The 15,986-nt window shown below is 41.4% G+C and overlaps 1 protein-coding gene across 3 annotated transcripts in view; it reads right to left on the minus strand.

Moving 5' to 3' along the window:
- Positions 1-15,986, minus strand: part of ERF (ETS2 repressor factor) — a 129,302-nt gene that overhangs the window by 5,879 nt on the left and 107,437 nt on the right. For all 3 annotated transcript variants that reach the window (XM_073602027.1, XM_073602028.1, XM_073602029.1), the window contains exons 2-3: positions 13,773-14,007; positions 3,205-3,320 (exon numbers count right to left, since the gene is read on the minus strand). In XM_073602027.1, the coding sequence (XP_073458128.1) occupies positions 3,205-3,320; positions 13,773-14,007 (351 nt within the window). The remainder of the gene's footprint in view (positions 1-3,204; positions 3,321-13,772; positions 14,008-15,986) is intronic.

Genomic DNA, 15,986 nt, shown 5'->3' on the forward strand with positions numbered 1-15,986 from the left:
TTTTGTCTTAATGCACCTTGAAAATTAGAGATTGATAGATATTTATCTATCATACATATACACCAGGGACGTGCGGTGCGGTGAGGTCAGTGGCTGGTGAGGAACTGGCTAGTATCAGAGCCAGATACACACACAGGTTACATACGCCATGATCGTTAGAACAAGAGCAATAATTCTAGCACTAGATCTCCTCTAACTCTAAGCATGTAACCTTTAAAAAAAAGAATTGACAGAGTGGAGATTTTTTAAGTACTGAAGTATGGCACCATTCCACAAGTGTGCGCAATTTTAAAGTGTGACATGTTAGGTATCTATTTACTCGGCGTAATATCATCTTTCACATTATACAATAAAAATTGGGCTAACTTGTCTTTTTTTTTTTTTTTTTAATTCATGAAACCGTTTCTCCCCCCCCCCCCCCCCCCAAAAAAAAGAACGCGTTTGAAAAATTGCTGCGCAAATACAATGCGACATAAAAAGTTGCAACGACCACCATTTTATTCTCTAGGGCGGCTGCTCAAAAAAATATATGTAATGTTTGGAGGTTCTGAGTAACTGTCTAGGAGAAAAAAAAAAAAATGATTTTTACATGAAGGAAAGAAGTGTCAGAATTGGCCTGGGTGGCAAGGTTAATTACCATAAGTAATATACACATTATATATTGTTTTTAAGGCAATTTACTATATAAAAAAAATAAATTAAAAAAAAAAAAAAAAAAAAAAAAAAAAAAGGTACTCAAGCAGGTGACTTAACGTACAAATGACATAAGTTTGAAGTTATAACTTCCAACCAGCAATTTCACAGTAAACAGATAAATACATAATTATTTTATAACATAACATATAAATATATGATTTGGCTTGATAAAAAAAAATAATAAATAAAAAAAAAAGTTACCTTTTCAACAGCAGCAGATTCTTGTCCTCCCTCTTAACTTTGTGAGAAAAACATGGGATTATGGGTAAATCTTATACCCATAAACCCCTGTTTTTTCCTTTTAGTTAAGAGGGCTGGGCGGGAGCATTTGTCTTTTAGGCACATCCCCGCCTCCTATGACATTGCAGTGAGAGGCAGGCCTCCACTGCAGCATTTTTATTGGACAGCTTGGGCCAATGGTACTTTACCCTTGGTCCAAGACTGCAAGCTGTCCATTGAGCTCAGGTCCTCTGACAAGTGAGGCACTGTGAGCTCATCCTCAGTCTACTGCTAAGAGTGTGCCAGCTTGTATTTACAGTGGGGCAAAAAAGTATTTAGTCAGCCACCAATTGTGCAAGTTCTCCCACTTAAAAAGATGAGAGGCCTGTAATTGTCATCATAGGTATACCTCAACTACGAGAGACAAAATGTGGAAACAAATCCAGACAATCACATTGTCTGATTTTTGAAATAATTTATTTGCGAATTATGGTGGAAAATAAGTAATTTTGTCAATATCAAAAGTTCATCTCAATACTTTGTTATATATCCTTTGTTGGCAATGACAGAGGTCAAACGTTTTCTGTAAGTCTTCACAAGGTTGTCACACACTGTTGCTGGTATGTTAGCCCATTCCTCCATGCAGATCTCCTCTAGAGCAGTGATGTTTTGGGGCTGTCACTAATCAACACAGACTTGCAACTCCCTCCAAAGGTTTTCTATGGGGTTGAGATCTGGAGACTGGCTAGGCCACTCCAGGACCTTGAAATGCTTCTTACGAAGCCACTCCTTCGTTGCCCAGGCAGTGTGCTTGGGATCATTGTCATGCTGAAAGACCCAGCCACGTTTCATCTTCAATGCCCTTGCTGATGGGAGGAGGTTTGCACTCAAAATCTCACAATACATGGCCCCATTCATTCTTTCATGTACACAGATCAGTCGTCCTGTTCCCTTTGCAGAGAAACAGACCCAAAGCATGATGTTGCCACCTCCATGCTTCACAGTAGGTATGGTGTTCTTTGGTTGCAACTCAGCATTCTCTCTCCTCCAAACACGGCGAGTTGTGTTTCTACCAAACAGTTCTACTTTGGTTTCATCTGATCATATGACATTCTCCCAATCCTCTTCTGGATCATCCAAATGCTCTCTAGCAAACCTCAGACATGTACTGGCTTAAGCAGGGGGACACGTCTGGCACTGCAGGATCTGAGTCCCTGGAGGCGTAGTGCGTTACTGATGGTAGCCTTTGTTACGTTGGTCCCAGCTCTCTGCAGGTCATTCACTAGGTCCCCCTGTGTGGTTCTGGGATTTTTGCTCACCGTTCTTGTGATCATTTTGACTCCACGGGGTACGGGGTGGAGCCCCAGATTGAGGGAGATTATTAGTGGTTTTGTATGTCTTCCATTTTCTAATTATTGCTCCCGCAGTTGATTTCTTCACACCAAGTTGCTTGCCTATTGCAGATTCAGTCTTCCCAGCCTGGTGCAGGTCTACAATTTTGTTTCTTGTGTCCTTCGACAGCTCTTTGGTCTTCACCATAGTGGAGTTTGGCGTGTGACTGTTTGAGGTTGTGGACTGGTGTCTTTTATACTGATAACAAGTTCAAACAGGTGCCATTAATACAGGTAATGAGTGGAGGACAGAGGAGCCTCTTAAAGAAGAAGATACAGGTCTGTGAGAGCCAGAAATCTTGCTTGGTTTGTAAGTGACCAAATACTTATTTTCCACTATAATTTGCAAATAAATTCTTTCAAAAATAAGAAAATGTGATTGTCTGGATTTGTTTCCACATTTTGTCTATCAAAGATGAGGTATACCTATGATGACAATTACAGGCCACTCATCTTTTTAAGTGGGAGAACTTGCACAATTGGTGGCTGACTACATACTTTTTTGCCCCACTGTAAACTGGCCGCTCTGTATGAAGCTTCTGACAGGCTGCGTAAGGAGCCCCATATCTCTGGAACCACCCAATGGTGGGGTAGCACTTCAGCTACCTACTCCCCAAATTTGGGGTCTCTGTGACCCCAGGTCGCCGAACTATGACCCTCTTTTTTTTTTTTTTTTTTTTATGTTCATGGCTCTGCCTCACCTGCCTCCCCTGACTGCACGTCCCTGATATACACATACCATTTAAATGGAGGATGCAACAGGGCTTTAACCAGATATTCCCCAAAAAACCCTTCTCTGTGACTCAGAACTGTTTTATTAATTCCAGCTTGGCATTTAGGTTTACCTTCCCATATCCATATTACAAAAGAATTTTTGTTCCTTTCTGAGGGCACTTACCTGACATGCCCATATCTATGAAGGGGTAGTTGACCAACACCAGTTTGTTAAAGTTAAATTTGTAGGTGAATCGTTTGCCTTTGGTTTTGTGAAGTATCCTTTTGTTGTAGTAATACCTAAAAAAAAATAAATAAATAAATAAAAATGTAATTTAGTGGATTCCTTTGAATTTATAAGAAATAACATTACTTTACATCTTTCTGGCAAAACTGGTGTTTTATGGCACAGAAAATATTTATATATCTAGATATAGATATACACACACTTTTTTTAAACAGATCCTATTGTTTCGTCAGCAAAACTACCCGCCTGACCAAGTAGCAAATATACAACTTTTACAAGTCACCACATGGGAGGAGCCAAACCAGCTGGGAATTGCTGCATATGTCGCAGACAGCTGTAGACAGATACTACTCTCGCAACCAGCAAAATTAGATTTATTTCCATCTAGGCTCAGAAACTTCAAACATAATGTTAATAATGCAGAATAAAAGGTGCCTTCTACCTTGTCTAAAAGGCCTTAAAAGAGAAGTATGGGTTTTTTTTTTAGATTCATACTCACCTGGGTGAATGCAGCATCTGGCCCTCATCGGCGCCTCTAACACTGAGACCCGAGCAATTGAACACCACCGATCACTCGGTTCTCACAGCTCTCTACTCTGCCCCCTCCTCGCTCGCTGGAGCAATGGGCTGTGGAGAGGGCGGGAGCGGTCGGCTCAGGCTTTCAGCGGGCGTCGTTGAGAGATTGAGCCGAGTGCCGGTCCAGGCATGTGGGCAGATCCCAACTCCATGGTCGCGATGACGCCCGAGCCTGGTCCGATGCCAGCCGAGTGTGGACTTTAGCTCGCTGTCTGCTGGAAATTGGTCACGGAAGTGAAAAATTTACTGCACTCCCATGATCCAGATTATTACAGCCAAACGAGCTTTGGTTGTACTTTTCCTTTAACCACTTACGGACCGCCCGCCGTCAATATATGGCGGCTCTTTAAAGAGGGATATCGTTATGGCAGCAGCTAGCTGCCATAACCCCAGTATCCTCTTCAACGGGCGGTGCGCTTTCAGATAAAAGTGGTCTCTCCGGCAGATTCGCCGCAAGATCACTTTTATCGGCGGTGGGTCTCTGTCACTTACCAGATCCGCCGGTAGTGGCGGAGTCAATCACGAACTTTGCCGTGGATGCCTGGCTGCAGAGGGAAAGATTGGCCACGATCGGCTACATAGCATTGACTGACAGAAGAGAATGCTCTTAAAAAAGGAGACTTTTTTTTTCATTATTGCATGTTAGTATAAGTATGAGATCTGAGGTCTTTTTGACCAAAGATCTCATATTTAAGAGGTCCTGTTTATTTTTTAAAAAAGGACAGTGTAAAAAAGAAAAAAAAAAAAAAAAGGGTGCTCTGTCCTGCCGAGCTTGTGCGCAGAAGTGAACGCATACGTTCAAACCACACGTGAGATATCACAGCGATCGTTAGAGTGAGAGCAAAAAATCTAGCCCTGGACCTCAAACTCAAAACTGGTAACCTGTAGAAATTTTTAAACATCGCCTATGGAGATTAAGGGTAAAAGTTTGTTGCCATTCCCTCAATTTACTCGGCGTAACATTATCTTTCACAAAATAAAAAAATAAAAAATTGTGCTAACTTTACTGTTGTCTTATATTTTAATTCAAATAAGTATATTTTTTTCCAAAAAAGTGCGCTAAAAAATATGGCGAGACAGGAAGTATTGCAACGACTGCCATTTTACCCTCTAGGGTGTTAGAAAAAAAATAATGTTTGGGGGATCTACATAAGTTTCTAACAAAACAATAAATAAAAAAAACTGATTTTAAACTTGTAAACAGTCTGAAAAATAGGCTGAAGGTTTTATACCTTTATGTATTAAGGTCAAAAACATGTGTGCAGCTCTATACTGGTAACCTGCAAAAGGTGTTTAAAGCATCGTGGAGAAATTTAAGCACCACAGTTTGCCGCCATTCCACGGGCAGACGAAATTTTAAAGCACAACATGTTAGATATCTATTTACTCAGTGTAACATCCTTCACATTATCCCAAAAAATATTGGCTTTTTTTTTTTTTTAATTTTCATGAAAGCGTCCCCCCCCCCCCCCCCCCCCCCCCCAAAAAAAAAATTGCGTTTGAAAAAAACTGTGACATAAAAAATTGCAACACCATTAATTTATTCTATAAGGCCCCTGCTAAATTTTATATATATATATATATATATATATATATATATATATATATATATATATATATATATATAAAATTTCTTTTTTGAGGGGGGTTTGAAGTAATTTTCTAGCAAAAGAAAAAAGTTGATTTTTACATGTAGGAGCAAAGTGTCAGAATTGGCCCAGATAGCAAGTGGTTAACATTAAGAATTATCTTTGTAGTGAACTTAAAAAAAAAAAAAAAAAAAAAAAAAGGGAGAAGAAGATCACATGGAGCACGATTAATCGTTAAAGAATCAAGATCGCGATTCTACCCCCTCCTGATCTTAACACAGCATTTTCCCAATTCAGTGCAGAGTTCTTTGCTCACTGCTGACAGCTGAAAAAAAAACAAAAAAAAAAAAACAAAAAACACAAACAGCCTGCAAAGTTTATCACAATGCTTAAGCAGAGATAAAGAGAAACACTAACACTGTATTCTTTTAGATCATAGGATGAACTTCAGTCTGCAAAATTTTATGTCACACTGTATTTATGCAGCAGTTGTTCAAACGCAATTTGTTTGGAAAAAATACACTAACAGTAAAGTTAGCCCAATTTTTTAGTATAATGTGAAAGATGTTACGATGCAAGAATCTTGATCTTTATACTAAGCAAAAACATTGTGATTCTCATTTTGGCAGCTCTAGGGCACAGGAAAGGCTTTTCTGCACAAGATAGGTCTCTTAGCTTCAGAAACTAAAGCTGGTCACAGATAGATCTTATTTTGATCAGCCACCTTGATAAAAAAAAAAAAACAAAAAAAAAAAAACAACCCTATTCCCCTCATGCAAAAAATGGAGGTAGATAAAGGAATCCTCCCTGCTGCGCTATTGTATTCTGACAGCAGGGACTCCATTGTCAGAATACACTGATCAGCGATGCAACCGATTGGCTGACTGAGTGCAAATTTTCCAATATTTTTGCTTAAAAGAAATAGACTGTACAATTGAGTGGCTAGTGTGAGTGGCTATAAGTGGATCGAAATTCAGCGGCTCCCTGCTGAACCGACTGAATTTTGGACCCAAGTATGGCCAGTTTAAGACTGGACGGCAGGTTTCTTTTACAATGAAACCTACAAAAGGAAAAAAACAGCTACTGAAAAACTACCCCCCCCCCCCCCCCCTTGAGACTCGTACACACGGTACGATTGTTGGTGAACCGAGTGTCCAATTTTTGTCAAAAGGGCGTGTGCCAGGATCTCATCTTGCATACTAACTATACACAATTGTCGTGCCACAAACACGAACGTAGTGACGTACTACGAGAAATTTCAGCTCTTGAGCGCCACCCTTTGGGCCCCTTCTGCTAAATTCCATGTTCGGTGAGCATCGATTCCGAGCATGCGCGTTTGTACTTTCGACTTTTGTGTGACGGATTTGTGTTCTGACCATACGAAAATCTGATGTCAAACCGTTGTCCGCCGAAAATTTTATAGCCTGCCATCCAACATCTGTTGACCGAAAATTGGACAATTGTCAAAAGGAGCGTACTAAGGGTAAGATTTTTAAGACAGTCTGTCAACAGACAATCCCCTGCCAACAATCATACCGTATGTACGAAGCCTTAGGTGTGTAGTATCAAAATAGCTAAAGGCTACACCCTGCCCAATTCATGTATAGATTTTCCAGATGTTTGGAGGAAAAAAAAAAAAATTTATATAAGCACTAACCACTAGCTGACCAGCGCGCAACTGATGTATGGTCGGCACAATAGCACGGCTGGGCAAATGGGCGTACAGGTACGTCCCCCTTTAAAATTGTGACACTGTGGGCGCACATGCACGCCCGCTGGGTACCCCGTGACCGTGCCTGCGGTCCATGTTACGGAGCGGAAGAACGGGGAGATGCCTTTGTAAACAAGGCATTTCCCCATTCTGCCTAGTGACATGACAGGGATCTACTGCTCCCTGTGATTGGGAGCAGTGATTGCCGTCATGTCAGTGGAAACCCACCCCCCCCACAGTTAGAACACCTCACTAGGACACACTTAACCCCCTTGATCACCCCCTAGTGTTAAACCCCTTCCCTGCCAGTGTCATTTACACAGTAACCAGTGCATTTTTATAGCACTGATCGCTGTATAAATTACAATGGTCCCAAAATGGTGTCAAGTGTCCGCCATAACTTCACAAGGAAAAAAAAAAAAAAAAATTGAATAAAAATGCTATAAATTTATCCCCCATTTTGTAGACGCTATAACGTTTGCACAAACCAATGAATATACGCTTATTGCGTTTTTTTTTAAATATGTAGAATACGTAAAAATATGTAGAATACATATCAGCCTAAACGGAGAAAGAAATTTTTTTTTTTTTTATATTATTTTTGGGGGATATTTATTATAGCAAAAAAGTTAAAAAAAATTATTGCTTTTTTGTTTATAGCGCAAAGAATAAAAACCACAGAGGTGATCAAATACCACCAAAAGAAAGCTCTATTTGTGGGGAAAAAAGGACGTCAATTTTGTTTGGGTGCAACGTCGCACAAACGCGCAATTGTCAGTTTAAGCGATGCAGTGCCGTATCGCAAAAAGTGCTCTGGTCAGGAAGGAGGTAAATCCTTCCGAGGATGTGAGTGGTTAATAACAGTTGTTCCATCCATTGGTTTTGCCTTCCTGGGGAATAGCTACAGTATAATTTCCAGTTACCGAAAAAAACAAAAAAAAGTTCTCTTCTTGCTTATGTTTCCAGCCCTGTTATCTTACATAGGTATGTTTTGTTGGCTGTAACCCAGTAATTACCCCCCTTTGCTAAACAACTTGTCTTTTCCAAACACCCAGGTGTACTGGAGACACAAGGACCTTGTAATTAGACAGCAGGCTCCCGCCTCCCCCGTTCCGCCCACCACAGGTATGAGAAATAAATACAGAGACGCGGGACTTGTGTCCTGTGGCCCTGTAACCCCTTCCACTCCTGAAATACGTCACAAACTGCTCTTTAGAGGAAACAGGCCATGAAAGAACAACGTTGAAGGCCTCTGATGAGCTCCTCGTGCAGTTGCCTAGTTGTCATGTGGATACTCGATATTTTCCAAGTCACTAAAGGCGGAACTCCTGATCGCCATATTGGTTTTGAGTCATTAACTCGCAGGATATTGAAGCCAAAGGATCAGCATGACAGGAAGCTAACATTTCCTGCATAAAATTAGCAATGGCAACCTATTGTAAACTGTGACAAATCGAAAACTGGTATTATAACTACATATAGGATTTCAATCCCCCACTGGCTTCTTGGAGGGCAAGTTGGGGGTCTCGCACCCACAAAACACCACAACTGTTTTGAGGGCCCCAGATAAGTGGGGGGAGAGAGAAAAGGAGAAGTGTAAGGCGGTTGGTGCACTCACCCTACACGACACTTTGTAGCAAAGAAAACTTTCAGTAGCTTCTATAGATGTGGTTTCAACCTCATAAATTCTGGTTCTGTTACATGGATTTGATCCATTAAAAAGAAGTTTGCCTTTATGGAAAAAAAAAAAAAAAAAAAAAAAAAAAAAAAAAAAAAAAAAAGGTGCATTTCTTTTTCCCTACAGGAGCCTGAAAAGCACTGATCAGTAGAACACGGTTGCATTGTGGACTCCTGCAGACATGTCCTCCAGCTCTTAGTCCGTACCCCTCTATGGACCTCTATGGTTTGTACGCCAGAGGCCATGATAAGTGAACTACGAGCGTTCATCTGCACCCCCGCAGCCCACTGAAACTACAAGGCCGTCTTGCTGCAGTGGGAGACAGTACTAGTTTGTTCATTTAAAGGGGTTGTAAACTCTTGCCATTTTTCACCATTCTATGCATTAAGGTGAAAATCATTTTTTTAATGCAGCAGCACCCTCCAGCCCCCCTTATACTTACCTGAGCCCCGAAATTTACACGACCGGAACGAGCGCACCAGCTCCAACTGGTGTCTCGTGTCCTGATTGGATAGACTGATAGCAGCACAGCCATTGGCTCCCGCTGCTGTCAATCAAATCCAGTGACGCGGGCGGCGGGGCCAAGTCATACATTCGGCAGCTATGGACCCCGAATGCTGGAATTGGGAGCGCGCCCACAAGGTAACCCCCTCGGGAGAGCGCTTCTCCTAGGGGGTTATCTGATGTAGGGAGGAGCCGCCGGGGGACCCCAGAAGACGAGGTTCTGGGCCACTCTGTGCAAAAACGAGCTGCAAAGTGGAGGTAAGTACATGTTTTTTTTTTTTTTTTTTAAATAACAAACACAAAAAAACAAACCCTTACAATCACTTTAAAGAAAACTGTGAATGAATGATGTGGCTGTGTGGGTGGAGCCCCACAAAACCATGCTGTTTTCAAAAAGTAACAGCAGGTGTGGGGAGAAGAATCCCCACTCCCTGTCACAGGAGAAGAGGGATCAGAGGAGAGGCAGTAGGAGCTGGAACATGTTCTACCCTAGTAGATGTCCCCTTACCGGCTCTCCTCTTGCGCTGTCAGTGTGAGATAAGAACTGGCAAATCCTGTTTACACTGCGATTGGCTCTTTACCCTGATCAGTTCTGGTCGAAGAACATAGCCACCACAGAACGCTCCCTATATGCGTCCTGGGTGTGCGGGGGAGGCAGGGCTCTAGGACGAAGCCAATAGACGCCGTCCCAGAAATATGTGACCGTGCTGTAGCCGTCATTCGGATACAGCACGGTCAGCAAGAGGTTAAAATTGCATGTGCAAGAAAGTTTTCAAACCCTTATGCTAGCAACTCTACCGGCCTTTCTTCAAACATTTCTGAATGAAAATTCTACTAATGTATGGCCAAGCCTAACCCTTTCGCTGCCAGGCTCTGTGCTCCATGTTGTACACTCAGGTGGCCAGATCATTTTTGCATTTTTCTGCTTTTTTAATTTTTCACTTATAGCTTTCAGAATTTGTAAAAGACCTCCCCAAACCATATATTTTCTGAAAGCACACCGCCGAAGTAGAATAAAAAGGTGCTACTGATTTTCTTTGGATTCCATGGTATTTGCGCAAAGGTTTATCAAACAAATATATCTGCAATAAATACACTAAAACAATTATTAGCAGATAAAAAAATAAATAAATAAAACCCACAGCAAACTTTACAACATTCCTACTAAATATAAAAGCTTAACTTGTATTGAGTGAATAAACAACAAATATTTGTAACTTTTAAATTCCGCCTTATTGTGAAATGGTGAAAATTGAACAGACACAAAAGTGTAAAAATCCAAATTTCTCTAAAAATCTGAAGGTTTTCATTTTTTCCTTACAGCTTTCAGAATTTGTGAAAGATCCCCCAAAACCATATATTTTCTGAAAGCATATGATCTCTAGAATAAAAAGAAGGCGCTACTGTTTTTTTTTTTTTTTTTTTTAGACCCCGCGGTATTTGTGCAAATGTTTATCGAACCAATATATTGGCAAAAAATACACTAAAACCATTATTAGTAGATAAAAACGCAGCTAATTTTACAAAATTTCTGCTAAATCCCTACTAAATATAAAAAGCTTAACCTGTATGGAGTTTATAAATAACAAATATTTGTTAACTTTTAAATTGCGCCTTTTTGCAAAATGGTGAAAATGGAATGTACCCAAAAATGTTTTCTAAAAATCTGGGTTTCCATTTTTCACTTACAGCTTTCAGAATTTGAAAAGAACTCTCAAACTAGACATTTTCTAAAAGCACATGATCTGTAGAATAAAAAAAAAAAGCACTAATGATTTTTTGGGCCCCACAATAATTGCGCAAATGTTCATCATAACGCTATTTTCACAAAAAATACACTAAAATCATTAATGTTGCACATAAACACAACGTAACTTACAAAAACGCCTGCTAAATTAGTACTAAAGCCTCGTTCACATGTGGCATACTAAAGTGTACGCCCATGGGGGGCCAGGTTTACCCACACAAGGATGCACAGGTGTTCCGTACATCCCTGTACAGGCAGTCCCATTTATGTCAATTGGGATGCAACAGCTGCACAGGCATAGCTGCTGTTCCCCCAATCTGACATCCGTGTGGGTACATAACCCCGAACGCAGGCAGTGTAAGCTCAGGGACATGCATGCGGACCTACATGGATGTAAAATTGGAAGCAACGGTTCTGTTCGTGGAGGTGTTACATCCCAAATGACATCAATGGGACTGTCTGCACGGAACACCTGTGCATCCCTGTAAAGGTATGCTGTATATGCCCCATGTGAACAAGGCCTTGAGCCCCATTCACACAAGCACACTGATTGGGTCTGCCTGTTCATTTTTCAGGCGGGCCTAATCGGACCACTCATTGTTCTCTATGGAGGGACTGATGTAAATGGACATGTGTCCGTTTACACCCGCCTGCATCCGATCCAGTCCGCTAAAAACAGACACATAGGGATTCCATTCCCCATCCATCTAGCAGATCGGACGGCATTCGATGGAAATGGACAGGCGGTCTGTCCGTCAGATGAGAATAGCGAGCTGTGTCCGTGTCTGCTATGCATCAGCGGAGCAAACACGGACCTGTCATCCACCTGCTCAGCAGGGATCAGCAGACGGATCCCCCCAATGAGCAGGCCGATCTGATTTTTCAGAGTCCGCTCCATGTGAAAAGGGTCTTACTAGGAGCTGCAGGTCCATTAGGGGCACCGGACTCATACGTCAGTATGAGTGATTTGATTTTTTTTTGGGGGGGGGGGGGGGGTGTCTTTGGTGAGATATCAGAGGTCTAAAACAGACCCCCATGTCTCTTTTTTTTTTTTGAGACAGAGAAAGGAACTGAGGCAATCTGACTGGTGGGGGGACACATCTGGACATCTGGACCCCCCCCCCCCCCCCCCCCCATGCAGAACCTGATGCCAGCGGGAGAGGAAGAGGAGGGATGCCGGCTAATGATGGTGGCTGAGGGGAGCGGGTTTTCAGGGAAAAGGGGGGGTCACATTAGGGGTTATTAACTCTGATCAGCAGGTTATAATCCGCTGATCAGAGTTAAAGAATTGATCAGCAGACAGTCTGCTGAACAATTCTGATATAAGCTTATGGTCATTGAAGCGACTATAAACTTATAGGAGAGGGAGAAATTAGGTCCGTACGCTTTACTAACCTGGCCACCTGCAGGCACTTCTGTACGTCCGTATGGACCTGGCAGTGAAAGGGTTAAAGGAGTTGTAAAAGCAGGTGTTTTTTTATCCTAATGCATTCTATGGATTAAGATAAAAAACCTTCTGTGTGTAGCAGCCACCCCAGCACCCCCCTAATTAGTTACCCGAGCCCCATCTCTTTCCAGCGATGTCTACGAACGTCTAAGCAGTCCCAGACAGTCCTTCTGATTGGCCGAGACACAACAGCGGCGCCACTGGTTCACGCAGCTGTCAAAGTCAGCCAGCCAATCAGGGGAGAAAGGGGACGGGGCCCGTCGGGACTCCGCGTCTGAACGGGGACACAGAGCTGTGACTTGGCTCCAGTGCCCCCATAGGAATCTGCTGACTGTGGGGGCACTCGATAGGAGGAAGGGACCAGGAGCAGCAAAGAGGGACCCGAGAAGAGGAGGATCCGGGCTGCTCTGTGCAAAACCAACTTCACAGAGAAGGCAAGTATAACTTTTTTTTTTTTTAAACAAAACTTTACAATCACTTTAAGTTGGAAAGAGATACTAGTAGACTTTTCTTGAATATTTTTAGTTTTTGGAACATTTGTTTGATTTTCTAACTGATGCTCCTTTTCCACCGCAGTGTCAAGAAAATTAGAAGGAAAAGAATGGAAACTTTTTCTTAAATTTCTGATAGATAGATAGATAGATAGATAGATAGATAGATAGATAGATAGATAGATAGATAGATAGATAGATAGATAGATAGATAGATAGATAGATAGATAATCTATATTTTTAGTACTTTGGAATGACATTTGCCATTGAAGGTGTTGATGGGAGTTTTCATACGAATGTTTGTTTGAAAATCTAGTAGCATATGGCCAGGTTATCTGTGCCATGGATCCCAGAGGAACGATCTCCACAACCAAGTTTACTCAACGACATTGAAGTCACACTATTCCTGAACTTTCCATTTCATCTCACTGGGGTACATCCCATGTTCCAATGGAGCCACTAATACACTAATAAGGAGTCTATGGCACCATCAAAAACCCCTAGAGGATTTAAAAAAAAAAAAGAAAGAAAAGAAAAATAGAAGGAAAAGAACAATCCGCAATGCCCTGGTGCTCTCCTGAACTGGAAGTGAGGTGAAATCTCCCCAGCAGCGCCAAAGAGGATTAAAAATAAATGACGAGTATCCAACCTCACATTAAAGTTTTAAAAATAAGTTACAGGATGATAAAAGCCGTTTAAAAAAAAAAAAAAAAAAAAAAAAAAGGAAGATAGAAACAGTAAGAAATTAGACTACAGCCTCACCTGAGTGCCCTGCTCAATTTGTCATAGTTCATCTGTGGCTTGCATTTCCGCGCTCCCCATAACCGTGCCACTTCGTCAGGGTCCTTAATGACAAACTCCCCATAATCCCCTTGCCAGGCAATGACATCATGATACTCTTCTTTTCTCAGGAGCTCTAGAATGAAGTGCCAGAGCTGGATCTGTCTGGAACCCGGGCTGGACTCTGGCTTATAGGCCCAGTCAGGAAAGGCAAACCCTGCAAAAACAATAGAAACATAATTACACATCAGTAGTTTCAAATGTAACTCCACTCTACAATAAATAATCCTCTCTAGGTGAAGGATTTAACCAACAACCTTTATTTCAGATTTCTACCTTAATCGGTTCTGAAGAAATAGAAAATTGTGTCACCTTGTATGCCCTTTCTAGACCAATTTGTGAAAGGAAGGGTTTGCACTCAATCACCTGAGCAGAATTCTGTGTACTAATGTGGAAAGACGCAGTGTCTGCATCCCTTTAGAAGAAAAGAAGGTAAAACAAAATTGCTATTCTGTTGGAGATCTAAAATGTAATCACAAAGCAGAAGATGTCATTACTAGAGAGAGGGAGTGTCATGTACAGAATACCCCAAGGTTGCCATATTGCACCATATTTATAGAACAAAAAAAAAACTGGCTGCATACTAAAATAGAAAGGTAACTTGTGGCTTTAATATGCTATTTTTAAGATGTTTCACAAAAGATAACTAAGCAGGGCTGACACCATTCCTTGTGATTTTATTCCATAAAAATGCTATGTATTGTCATCCCACAGCAGGAAATTAGAAGTCAAGTGCATTTTGGGCTAACCATGTATTTTGCTGAAAAATACTTGCAGGGTCAAACCTGTGAAATTATCTTTTTTTCTTTTTTACTTCGTTGTACTTGGGGTCCATGCACACTCGCATTTTTTTAATCTCCTAGAAAGGTTATCCTATGTGTCCATGCACACTACTTTATTATTATTATACAAGATGCATATAGCGTCAACAGTTTGCGCAGATCTTTTCAACAGGAGGGCAGACAGTCCAGTTACAATACAAACCAATACAGGAGGGATCAGAGGGCTCTGTTCGTTAGAGCTTACAATCTACTTTAGCCTATTAACATTTGCGCTTCAGCAGAAAATAGATTTTTGTAGAGGTTTTTTTTGGCGCTTTCGTCCAGGCAGAAAAAGAAGGCTTTTCCCTCAACAGCTTTTTTTATTATTTATTTCTATGTACTGAAAAAATGCTAATGCTCATAAAAGCTGGCACAAAAATGCTATTATCAGCATTTTTTTCTAGTTTTTTGAGCTTATGAAAAAGGCTAGCGTGCATGGAGCCTAAATGTTTTTTTTATTATAATTTATTTTTTGCATTAACACACACACACACACACACACACACACACACACACACACACACACACACACACTTTAAAAGGCCATGTCCAACCAAAAGTGACATTCATTTTTGAGGACTGCCCAGTAGGCTGAACAATCCATAGGCTTTTTGTACATTTTTGGGATTCCAGCAGGAAGATTTTCCTGCCAGAGCTTGGAATCTGCTTTCTGCTCTGTCTATGACAAAGCCAAGCATAGGATTATACCACAGCCGTGGATGACACCTATATTTTGCAAAAGCCCACAATTTTGTAAAGCTCACATAATTACAGCAAGAAAAGAAACTTTGAGGAGGCAGTCGGTCCAACCCTAGAATATTTAACGAAATAGGAAATCTCAGATTCCATTTATAAAAGCCTCAAAATAGCCGGCCTTACTAAAATCAGAGCTTCAAATTGTCCTTTATTTTGGCTTTATTCCTTTTTTCCTCTACAACTGTCTATTTTAGGACTGATGTGTAGATCTGCATATATAAATACACAATTTAAAATTAAACTCTATAAGAATGCAATTTGCAACTGTCAGAATGTTTTTCATCTTAATGCATCAAGATAAAAAGCCTTCTATGTGCCTCAGCCCCCCTAAAACTTACCCGAGGTCCCTCTCTGTCCATAAATGTCTCAGCCGCCCGATATTCTCCTTCCCGATTGGCTGAGACACAGCAGCGACGCCATTGGCTCCTGCTGCTGTCAAAGTCAGATAGCCAATCAGGGCAGGATCGGGGCTCCGTGTCTGAATGAACATATGGGGACACTGAACAGGAGGGATGGGCCAGGAGAGCCAAGCGGGGACCCGAGAAGAGGCGGATACTGG

The sequence above is a fragment of the Aquarana catesbeiana genome, linkage group LG10 (assembly GCF_042186555.1).
Source record: "Aquarana catesbeiana isolate 2022-GZ linkage group LG10, ASM4218655v1, whole genome shotgun sequence".
NCBI classification, from domain to species: Eukaryota; Metazoa; Chordata; class Amphibia; order Anura; family Ranidae; genus Aquarana; species Aquarana catesbeiana.